This window comes from Panthera uncia, chromosome X, assembly GCF_023721935.1.
Source record: "Panthera uncia isolate 11264 chromosome X, Puncia_PCG_1.0, whole genome shotgun sequence".
Taxonomy (NCBI): Eukaryota; Metazoa; Chordata; class Mammalia; order Carnivora; family Felidae; genus Panthera; species Panthera uncia.
Window position 1 is genome coordinate 32,153,666 of NC_064817.1, and position 12,558 is coordinate 32,166,223.

A 12,558-nucleotide genomic window follows, 5' to 3' on the forward strand; every position below is an offset into this window, starting at 1 on the left:
CTTCCAAAAAGCAGCGGCATCTCCATCAGACTGTTAACAACTTCAGAACAGGTACTCGGCAGGAGAGACTGGAGTAGCTCGTAAGTTCTCCTAAGCACGGGTATCTTGATTTTTGCATTCATCCTCTCTAATTCTCGGTTTTGCCTTACTTTCTCCAGACTCTCATGATGATTATACTCTTATAATTCAAGCAAGAAAGTTCTTTTGCATTATCTTTTACCATAAGTCGAATCAGCATGAATGGGATTACTGAAAGGAACATGCTATTAAATTCTGGCAGGGCAACCTGACTCCATCTAAAGTCCAGTAAACAGATATGCATGCTAAAATGTGAAACTTCACTTGAAATTCTTCACATGTTTTTGGGCCTAAAAACCTCACATTAAGGAGTTAAATTATGTGGATCGCCATATAAAAAGCAGGAGGAGGCAATTCAATACTTTGGTCTTAACACTAAAATGAAAAATAAATTTCACTTACCTTCATTGATTTTTTTAGGTCTTTACTTGTTGATGCAGTGTCTTCCAGGTCTTCTGCAGAACTGCTCTTTGCGTGGCCATACATGCTTCCTACAACAGGATATATTTAGAAATATTTTTTTCTAAGTAATGAGAAGAAGAAAAGTTCTGATGCCCTCAGCGCAACTCCATCAAGCCTGACTTACGGGGTAAATACTAAAGAGGGCGTGACACTGGAGCACTGAACAAGGTCTACAATGCATATTTTCTGAAAGGCTGAGTTCAGGCAAAAAGCCCAGAATGACCTGACCAATGTAGACGTTTGCATGACCAGTACCCAAACACAGCTACAAAGGTAACAGTGTTAGGAAAGACTTCCGGAAAATATAAATTTCCTTTTTTAAATTAAATTCTTTGCACTCAAATGGACATGTTACTTTTTAGTGTTTCAAATTGATCCACAAGTTATACAGCTGGAAAATGATCCTTTTTCTTTAATTAAAAAAAATTTTTAAATGTTTATTTATTTTTGAGAGAGAGAGAAGAGGGAGAGTGCAAGCAGGAGAGGGGCAGAGAGAGAGGGAGACACAGAACCTGAAGCAGGCTCCAGGCCCTGAGCTGTCAGCACAGGGCCCGATGTGGGGCTCAAACCCATGGACCGTAAGATCATGACCTGAGCCGAAGTCAGACGCTTAACCAACTGAGCCACCCAGGTGCCCCAAAAAATGATCTTTTAAATACACTCATAAAGCACATGCATTCTTTTGATATTATCAACTACTTAAATCTTACTTTTAATTTCTTTTTCACACTTTACATGCTAAAAATACTTACAGATGATAAATATTTTAACATTTTGCTTAAAATATTCTAAAACTTACTACTCTTTCTGCAGAAGTCAGAAGGAAAACAAATATCAAGGGAACTATTCCTCCTTCTGCCTAAGTTCAGATCAGACATCCACCGCTATGAACGGTTATTTTTAATGAGAACACAGCAAAAAGCAGACTTTGATGTGGCGGTGTGGAAACATGATATAGGGGTGGGCTGTACAGCAAAAACAGGTGATTTCGGTGTAGAGAATGTAGGTCTCAAGGGTAACCACAGTCCCCTCTATTCTGTGGCAACTGTTCTCTGACACCAACAGTCAGGCTTGGGGAAGGACCTGTCTTAAATGTCTGCAATAAGATCAACGACTCAGATCTGAGCTCTGGGGAATACATGAGGGGATAACCGGCCGTGGCTCTAGCAATGGGGTCTGGCAGTGCCCATCAGGCATGTAAATTGAGATGTGGGACGAAAGCCTAACTTACTACTACTGATCGAAAAGAAAAAAAGACAGTGAAAAGGCTGTCCTAAACCACTTAACACTGACACACAAGTAGCCATGAGTAATGCGAATATTTTATGTGAAGAAGTTGTAGTGGTTATTCATGAGAACAAATAAGCCTGTGGCACATATTTCTTAGCTTGTTATGAGAGTCAGGTGACAGTAAAAAGGATAAAATAGAATACAGATGTATAAGCTATAATGACTCAGCGACGGCATACATGTGCACACATGCATGTGTATGTATGTGTGTGTGTGTGTTAAGGTATCTAGCCCTTTGGAAGCATGCTTTTGAAGTCAAATGTGTTCACACCTTTTGGATTCTCGTTGTATTCACACACAGCCCGTTCCTCTCGGTTGGTTTTCTTGTCCTATAAGCGATAAAGAAACAATGTAATAAAAAACCATAATTGAGATGGCCTAGAAAATGTCATCCTGGTTTTAGGCAAGGGTTCTCAAGTTTGCCTCCAGCTAACAACATAAACAGGCGACTACTGCTTCACTTTGCCGAACTTCTGCCTTAGATGCCGAGTGGTTGCTAATGTCCCTTCTAGCTTAAAGTTCTATGATTACAAAAAGTGGCAGGATCCTACTCAAAGAAGATTCAGGAACGTTAGTTGGTGTATGAATTAGCTCAACATTTTACACTGTCAGACTGGAGTTTGTTCTATGTTAAAGAGTTTTAGGGACCCCCCTACCTGGAGCTCATAAACATTCCTTATAAATCTGTCCCTCCCTCTGAAAGAAAATAGTAATTGTTAGAACATTTTTTTTCTCAGTGAGAGGAACGAGTCTTGAGAAAGAAAATGACCTCTATAGCACAATCCCATTTTGTAAATTAAAAATACATGGACATGAATCAACACACGTTTTAAAAGAGGTACAGACACTGCAACCAAAACTGAATCAATATAGTGTTGTTCAGTTTGGGTTTCTGAATTCCATGTCTGTGAAATTAATCCAGAGCAGTGTTAGCAAATGAATGATTTCAAACCTACCAACTGTCTCCTAGCAGTGTCACTCGTGGACAAAACTGCCAAAAAGAGATGATTCTGGGATTCCTAGCTCCACTCTTAGGCTGACTTTCTTTTCCTCGGTGATAGCGCCTCCTTATCCTCCTGTAAATCCTTGCTTCTACACCACATCTGTGCAGAAGTGATCACAGCCTCCAACACTGCTGTGAACAGCTTTCACTTAACACACATACATGTAAAGATACACTTAGTATGTGTGCGCACACACACGTCCCATTTCTGCCACCAGTATAGGGCTCCTAACTTGGTAATTTCATCCTTTCAAGAACCCAGTGTTGAACTTCTCGGTTAATTTCTCAACAGTGTACTATACTGGCCTGTATCAGTTGATTTCCACTCAAGTGGGGATCCGAATGCCACCAAGAAGTGTGGAAAGCGTCAGAAACAAAGTGTGCCTAATTCATAAATCTGCCCAAAGCTTTTCCTACAGCACATGAACAAAGTTATTCAGAGAAGTATTTCTGCTCCCAAAGGAAGTTGGGATCTGCCCCCTGCAGAGACCATGGAACCCACATACTTTCTCTTGGGCAGGATACCAGGATTTAAGCACATATCATCATACCTTTTCAGTGGTGTCAATACCTTTTCTTTTCTTTTTTTTTTTTATTTTATTTATTTATTTATTTATTTTTTTAAATTTATTTTTGGGACAGAGAGAGACAGAGCATGAATGGGGGAGGGGCAGAGAGAGAGGGAAACACAGAATCGGAAACAGGCTCCAGGCTCCGAGCCATCAGCCCAGAGCCTGACGCGGGGCTCGAACTCACGGACCGCAAGATCGTGACCTGGCTGAAGTCGGACGCTTAACCGACTGCGCCACCCAGGCGCCCCAAGTGGTGTCAATACCTTTTCAACTGAGTCGTCACTGGCTTCATCTGCAGCAACTTTTTTCTCGCCTTTCAGGTACTCATCAATTTCATCCATGTCCTCTAGCTCTTCGTCTTCCGAAAATTCATGATCCTGTGTCAAAATTGATAATCAGGGAGGAGTTAAGATTTTCTTTTTTAAAAAAAGAGATTTGATATTGCTGTCATAAATAATTTATACTACCTCAAAGAACACACAGAATATGGATTCAAATGCTGAAGTCAAAGAAACAAAACGCTACATAATCTATGACGCATGTCAAGTTACTGTATTACCAGGGCTTTATGCACATCGTTCTATTTCAACATTTTCAATGGCCAGGATTTCCAAAATTCTATCTGCATCTATGACAAGGTTAAACGGGGGAAAAAAATTAAATATGCTTTTTGAGCTGTCTCAAAAGAATGCTTTTAAACTTTAGAGAAGTTAAAAAGCTTTCTACTGTAGCATTATAACATGATCACATCTATATATTATATTTATTTTCCAAAACATAGGGATTTAAAATCACTCCAGGAGTACAGTTCACTGATATTCATGAGAGAGAGTTAAGTATAATTACTTACATTCCAGGAAGAAGATAAAGGGACATAGGCAGTTTAAATGCTCTGCTCTTGGTAATTTAAAGCAGAGGGAAAACCCAAACAGAGGCAGAACTTAGTCCATCTGGCTCCTGTCCAACGAATCCAAATTATAAGATAACCTGTCTATGGATTTGATACACACAGTAAATCATGTAATATTAAGTATAGGCAGAAAAATATTCGTTATGTTCCGAGTAACTTTATTCTATACTGAGATTTTTTTTTTTTTTTTTTTGCAGTTTCGTATTTTCGGTGGAATACTGCTTATTTTTTGTCATTAAGGGATCAGGCTCCTTACTGGACTTTTTCCCTATGCTTTTCATTTATGCACTTCACTAAAGGCACAATGGCCCCTAAAATAGGTGAGGCAGTAAGTAACTTGTGCCATTTACTCCCATGAAGAATGTTTTTACAAAGTTCACGTGGGCCATACCTGCCTCAGATGATACACACCCTTTATATCCCTTCAACACTGTAACTGGCTTCTTATGGTCACCTTCCCAGTCGCTATTTGGCCAAGGATAAGCTGGACACCCAAAGGAATCTTTTGTGGGTGGTTTGAAAATAATGCTTGTAATTAACTCATCTCTTTTCTGGCAAAAATACAAAATGTGAGAACTCAGGCTAGGGAGAGGATATGTTTAGATTTCACACCTTAGTAACAGACGTAAGTGGCATCCTCAGGCCAGTAGCAAAAAGGGTGTGGCCTAACAACACTGCCACTAAGGACAAGCAATCCAGAAGTGAAGGCTTGAGATTTAAGAGTTTCAGAAGTTGCTCTGGGAGGGCCTGACTTAGGTCAAGCAAAGGTCAGTGCATGTGAGAGGGGAAAGCGGGAGAGGAAAACAGGGTGCCAGGGTAGAGAGCTATATTAAAGGATGCGCTGCACATTTAGGTTGGGTAGGGTTAACTACAAGGTAGCTACCATTTACCAAGAATTTCTAAAGCTTTCTTTTTTTTTTTTCCTAAGCAACTTATATTGTATATTATGCCTAGCCATAAGCACATTATGAGTATGTAAAATGATCAAAGACTACTTTGGAGGGGAATGGGAAGCAGGATTACTGGATTTAGGATTGATGGCTGATAGACAGATGTATTCATGAATGTACATAAATGAAGGCCAACTAGAAAAGAACAGTGTTCCTGAGAAGGACAATTTCAGACTGACTGTCTCCCAGAGGGAGGGTCAGTGTGCTGTGTTCCAGCAAAGTCCTCTTCACTCGGAGAGTTCTGCTAGTTTAGCACCTGGGTCAACTCCAGTCATGCCAGTTAACTAAGATATTAATGTAACCATAGGACAATATCATGCGATTATACAAAGGAACATGACATTTTGCCCTATTTCAGAAATAAGCAAAACACTCATCTCTCTTATAATAAACTATAAATTTACTCATTAACTTTATGAAAATCTGCAACAACGAACAACTGCTGGAATGATATCGTCTTCTCAATTTGAGAAAGCTCTTAGAAAACATTTTCACTAGAAATCACATCAAGTGTAGCACGTTGCACTTAAGCACATTGAAAATTAATCTACTCACATCTGGACAACTACTTTAAATCACATACAGTACTTACCTTCAAACCGAAACAATTTAGGAGAGACTGGCAGAACACTATCATTTTACAAAGAGAAAGGGTAAAGTTTAAATACATTCTTGTCACCAGAAGCACATAAGACATAAAGCAGTCTAGGATGGTCAGTGGAAACGCATGTTGTGTTGGGACCACAGTGAAGAAGTGATTAGGCCTGGCTCTCGCAAGAGGACCGTTGTCTCATTGGTCAGACACAACACGGGGAGCTGCAGTCTTGGATCTGGCCCAGGGCCCACACGTTTTACATTTCTTACGGGAAATACCAAGAAACCAAACGTTCCTCGTGAGGTTTCAGCTGGCTTAAGAATACCATCATATCGTATACTTGAAAAACTAGAGGTTGCCATCAGAAACTGGCATAGCGGTCACCCTGGGGGGATGAGAAATGCCTGTAAGAGGGTTGAAGGGGAGCTACTGGGGAGCTGACAGTGTGCTCCTCCTTGATCTGGATGTTGACTATACGAACAGGTTCAATTTGTGGAAAATACACTGAGCTGGACATACATGCATGAGATATGATCTTTTCTGTATATATTATATTCCAATAAAGAGTTTTTTAGAAAAGTTTTGAAAAGGCACTGTCAAGTGTAAAATTTTGTGCTACAATTCTGGATTTGTGAGATGCCTCAATGTCATATAGGGCAGACATTTTCCAGCTAGGTTAATAGAGCATTAAACTTTGTACCTACATCATACCAGGTGGGGAAGCGTATATCCTAAAAGCTCAATTTCAAGGTTTTTTAGGACAAGAGGGGTTAATATGTAACTTCATGTTTATACTATTATACTACCCTAGAAATCACTGAGGCAGGAGGAGAGAAGGAAGGGCATTCAATACAAAGACCTAACTACTGCTTCCCAAGCTCTGCTCCACCAATCACGGCCTGAGCAAGGTGCCTAATTAATGTATTTTACAGTTTCTCTGTTAAATGGGAGGATGACACTAGCAACACCTACCTCGGCGGGTTTATATCAAGACTAAAAAGATTATTTACAGAGAAAACAACAAAAGCAAAGGATAAGTATCTGTATATAAATATAAGCAATTTAAAAACATATTTGTGATTGTAAGACTCCCTAGTATACACAGAGGACTATCAAAAAAAAAAATCCCAAGATGCCTGGACACCTTTTCACCATAATGTCCCAGATCTTATCATCAGAAAGTAATTCATTCAAAGTGTACACTTATTTGTTCTACCCTCTTAGACATACCCCTTGATTCTTGCCAGGAGCCCGGCACCTAGAGCAGCCCAGGGGAGAAGGCAGGGCCTGTCAGGAGCAGGCCAGGATGACACGGAAGTGGAGGGCCACTCTGACTGGGCTGTGGGCCAGTGGTGCCTCAGGTTTCCAAGAGAAGTTTGAAAAACACTGCTTCAGTATAGAATCCCTGGGTATTTCAATGTTGGCAATGGCCTCAAATGTTAAAAAAATCACTGTGTATGCCAAACAAAGTCTGCAGGCCAGATTGCACCTATGGGCTCCCAGGTGGACCTCCAAATTATTGGCTTTGTCACTACTTTATAATCCCTAAACGTTTCCTGCTTTCTATGTACCAAAACCCTGGGCTCATTCCTAACCCAGTATTTTCACCGCCAAATCCATTCCAGTTTGACTCTGACAAGCAGGCCTGCAAAAGTGAATATCATGCCTGGCATACAGCACTTCTTGTTGGTAGGCAGTTGTTATGTGTGGAGTTATTCTTTAACCTATCTTGATAAAAAAAAAAAAAAAACATTAGGACACAGGGAAATCTGTTGTCCTGTGACAGCAGTGATGCCTAACTGTGTGAGTACCATCAGCTCTGACCATGCTTCAAATGTTGAGGATGACCCATGGACGGTGTGCATAGTTTCACTCTACCCCATATTTAAGGGTATATTTATCATGATTGCAACTCACTTCATTCCCACAGATCTGTCTTAAGCCAATTTGGGGGGGCAGGGAGGGTAGCTATGTGGTATTTACACAGAAGTCAGGTTCACAGGACTAGACTCACACATATCTGTCAGTGACCTGGAGATGCACGAGGGTAGTTCTGCACCTGACTTGATGGGAGTCAGAGGGGACAGAGTGACACAGGTTACCATTTGCTGAGTACCACTAACATGTTTCATGTGTTAACTATCCAAAGACCCTTCCCTTTATAAAAAGAAATAAGTAAGACTCAGAAGAGTCAAAAAAAAAAAAAAAAAAGAAAGAAAAAGAAAACAATAGCTTTTCCAGGTATTCACACAGCTTAATCTGTGAAGGACTGGGGTTTTGAATGCAGGCCTACCAGGTGCCAGGGCCCAGGCTCTTTCCCAGCTCTGCTCAAATAATGTGAAAACCAGAACCGCCACCCTCAGAGCTGTTTCCCCCACGTGCTGAAACTCAGGGCATTGTAGGCTCTTCCTTTTTGATGATAAGCTCACTTCAAGATCCTATGCTTATGTAGCCTCATATAGAGTAATCGCAGGTAAAAGTCTAAGATGGTTTTTCCCACGGCACCGAAGTCCCTGACCCTTTTTCTCTGCAAGGCAGGCTTCCTGGGGATCTCTCTTAGCAGGCAGTGTGGGCTCTTGCCTGGTCTCTGCCAGGCCTCTCCCAGACCTCTCTGCTGCCCTCCACCACTGCCTCCTTGGCTTGGGGGGGCACCTCTCTTTCCTAGAAAGTGTTCCTACCTGGCCTCCTTCTCAGATTTCCCTCGCTCAACCTCTCCGTTACCTACTGATGTTTCCTCAAACTCTGTCTTCAGTTCTCTTCCCTTCTCACACTGTGAGTGCCGCCTCTCACTCAACTCCATGCTTTTAACTCCCCATGGAAGTCGGTAATGCCCGGCCATCTCCCCTGAGCTCCAGGCCCAGACGTGTATCTGTCCGCTGGACACCTCCTGGATGAACAGGGCCCAGCAGGCTCCTGAATCTACCCCTACTCCTCTGTGCTCAGCCTTGGTGAATGGCACACTTCCTACCCAGTTCTTCAAACAGAAACAAGAAAAGCTTGGCCTTTTCCCTCCCTCCAACTTACATCCCTTTACTAAGCCCTCCAATTCTATCCCTGAAGTTCTCTTGATAACACATGTCCCCGACTCTGTCCACACTCTTCTAGGTCAGCCCCTCTTCTGTCTCTGTCTGGTCCCCTAGAGCAGCCTAATTGGCATCCCTAGCTCTGGTCCTCTTCCTCTCCAACCCACCCTCCATACTGCTGCCAGAATGTTGCAAAAGGCCAAATGTGATCATCTTACTCTTGTTGTTTAACAAATTTTATAAACACATAAGGCCCTTTGCCTCCTTATCCAGGACCAAAAGATACTCTAGGCTGCAGTCACACTGAAACACGCTCATGGCTCCCATCAGCCTAGAAAGCCACAGATTTGTTTTCAGATCCTATTTTTCTGTTTGGGTAGTCCTAGCTAAGAACACGGGGGTATTGGGAAACACAAGGGCACTGTTAAGCCACAGTTAGAGGCAGAGCCCAAGGAACTCCTTTTACCTGGTGTTCTTTCAAGCAATCTGTACCTACCTAATGTCCCTGACAGGTAAAAAGGCCACAGGAGTTGGACTACAAGCAGCCCTCATTTCTGGAGATCTACCTGATTTTGGAAAGCTTCTGTTCCCTTTTTGGTGCTTAGGTACACGCTTATTGGTTGAGTGAATCATAGGCACCAAGTATGAAGCCATATGTCAGGCACAACAGAAGGAATGAAGGAAGGAGGAATCAAAGTGCCTTCCTTTACGGCAGTCTTTTATCTTTACGTACGTGAAGAGCAAGTTTACCTCTATAATGAAGTAACAGAAGACATTTCATTGCACTCACCTCAAGAGCTGCTATTCAGCGGCAGCAGATGTTTCTGTGGTACTCCTTCATAGCTTACCTTAAACTATTTTTCTGCCAGAGTCCTCACCTGGAACTGTAACTCAATGGACTCTACACACACAACTCACACTGGCCTCAGTAATGATCAGTGATAAATGACAAGAAAAGCTTGATCAACCAGCAGATGGGGATGACAAGGAACGAACCGATTATTCCAAGCTATTTAACCAAGTACTAACTCACATCTCAAAATGACTAGGCCTGTGCTCTTCTGACCAGAACACCATGCCTGCACGAGCTACCCTTCCTAAAAGAGCACAGAACATGTTTTTGGCCAGGGCAATGTGAAGAAATGGGCAGGAAATGCTGTTTAAAAGCGGCTCTCTAGACCAGTTCCAATACTGAGATGGGCACGTGGTAAGAACTCCATTTCAGCATTGCTGGCTGATGACGTCTTTGGTGCAAGAAGAATGTCCACACCTTTTACATTAGTAACTTGAGTGCAAGAGTTTCTTTTCTCCCTGAAGGCTTTTCCTTTATGAACTCCTCTTCAATCATCCATCTCACTTAATCATTTTAAGTCGACTTTTCAATAACCACGGTAGGCCCTTGAATTGACAACACAGCACATACACTTTGTCAAAGTACCAACTCTACCCCACTGGCACTTACTGACTGTGGTAGAATTTGGTAGAACCCTGCTATGCCAAATTAGCATATTTGGTTAGTTAGGGGCAGCAACCACGTATCCCTGCAGCTAAAACAAAATCTACAATTGCTCCTAGGAGTTTCTTCTCTTCGTATTCTAGTCTCTCTCCCCAGATTCTTGCTCACGGAGAATCAAATGCACAGAGGATCCCATTCCACAAAATTCACAGGAAGTTTACCATCAAGATCTTCCTTGATAAAAGAAAGTATAAGAAATCCCTAATGCCCAAGATATGGAAGGGACTGGAGCAGTGAATCCATTGAAAATGGAGCTATGAATAAAGAACGATCTGGCTGCATTACACGAACTGAACATTGTAAGGGAAGATTGAATTTACACTAATAGAAATCCAGCCTCTCTAAAATTCAATACATGATGTTAGTTTCTCTTTCCACAAACAATTACTGATGGAATACACTTAATGTTTATTTTACTTGAAACATTCTGACAAGCAATAAACTGAGAATTACAGAACAGTCAGCGAAAAACAGGTTGAGGGTATATCACAGACACTGGGAATGAAGATTCTGACAGTACAGTTAAAGCTCAGAAGTTATAGTTTAGAAATACAGAATGACAAAAGAGACATTAAAGCCGTCCTAAGTTTGTAAGAGTCAAGAACAATATTTTATAGAAACTCAATTAATTTTAAAGTATAATTTTTCTTCCTTAAAAACCTCTTCTGCAAATAACAAGCATGATGGGAGTAAATCAGCCTGTTAGAATGAAAGAGTCTGAGAGTTAAAAGGGATTGGAGTTCTATCATCCAATCTACTCCATTTTACACATGAGGAAACCGAAGCCCAGTGGGGAGCTCTGCCTGGGCAATAAGTACTTAAAAGTTGTACATACTTCCAGAATAGATGCTTAAGTTCATCTCCATTTCATGAGATACACTGCCAGTTGCCCGGACAGTAACTGAAAGACATCACATTACAACCTGAGCCCTGAATCCAGCTGTCACTTGGTAAACTGTTGCAAAAAGGACACATAAAAGGTAAAAAGACAGCACTACTTTTTAAAAATGTGAATCTTCCATTGTAGCTTTAGAAAGCCCTAAAAAATCTTCAGAAAATCTTATAAAATTATTCTATGTATAGGCAACTTGTAATCAGAGACTGAAAGAAATGTGTAAGAAATGAGATGTTTTCATAGCCCTTAAGGATCTGTGCCATCTTTAAAGGGGCCAGTTTGTATATACAAACGCAATACTCCTATAGTATACTCCTATTTTCCAAATCTGCCCTTAATGAGGAATATATAATGTTAACTATCTGCTATGACCATTTTCTAGTGATAGATTTATAATTTAGAGGGAAAATATACCAAAATATTGGCTTAAGAGGAGCCAAATTTACCAGTGCTTTGTGCTGTCTTAGCAGTCGTTACTGTACCACACATAAAGTGACCATGACATAAAATCAATTTAATACAATGTACTCAGTGCCTATTACGTGTAAAATGTTCAAATTATTTGGCTGGACAATATCAGGTCAAATTTAAAGCTTGTCACTTCAGTTCTAAATAATGTGGCAATACATTGTTCCAGAATTTTTTGGAACCTGGTGGCCCATTTTCTAAAACTTGTTTTGACTGCACTGGCATTTTGAACCTCTGTACCTTGTACTCTTTCCCCTTTTCCTCTGTGTTAGTAGTAAACTTTTTGGGGTGTGCCTTATTTTTGTCATATCTCACAGACCCTTTGATTTTGCTCACTTTGTTGGACTCTCTTCCTTCACCCTGCCTTTCCTGCTTTTCCCTCTCTTCATCTCCTATCTCCTTGTATTTCCCTTCTTCTTCCTCATCGTCCTCTTTGTCTTCCCTCTCCCTCACTCCCCACTCTGCTTCCTCCCCCTCTCCTTCCTCCTCCCCTTCTTCCTCTTCCTTGTCCCCCTCCCCTTCCCCCCCTCTTTCTTCCTCTTCCTCCACCTCTTCTTCCCCCTCGCCTTTCTTCTCTTCCTCCTCCCCTTCCCCCTCTCCTTCCTCCCCTTCCCCCTCTCCTTCCTCCCCTTCCCCCTCTCCTTCCCCCCCTTCCCCCTCTCCTTCCTCCCCCTCCTCCCCTTCCCCCTCTCCTTCCTCCCCTTCCCCCTCTCCTTCCTCCCCCTCCTCCCCTTCCCCCTCTGCTTCCTCCCCTTCCCCCTCTCCTTCCTCCCCCTCCTCCCCTCCCCCCTCTCCT

At 41.8% G+C, this 12,558-nt stretch overlaps 1 protein-coding gene across 6 annotated transcripts in view; it reads right to left on the reverse strand.

The window, feature by feature from the left end:
* Positions 1-12,558, reverse strand: part of RPGR (retinitis pigmentosa GTPase regulator) — an 84,653-nt gene that overhangs the window by 37,808 nt on the left and 34,287 nt on the right. For all 6 annotated transcript variants that reach the window (XM_049643680.1, XM_049643682.1, XM_049643683.1 and 3 more), the window contains 3 exons: positions 3,669-3,782; positions 2,102-2,159; positions 481-569 (listed from right to left, as the gene is read on the reverse strand). In XM_049643680.1, the coding sequence (XP_049499637.1) occupies positions 481-569; positions 2,102-2,159; positions 3,669-3,782 (261 nt within the window). The remainder of the gene's footprint in view (positions 1-480; positions 570-2,101; positions 2,160-3,668; positions 3,783-12,558) is intronic.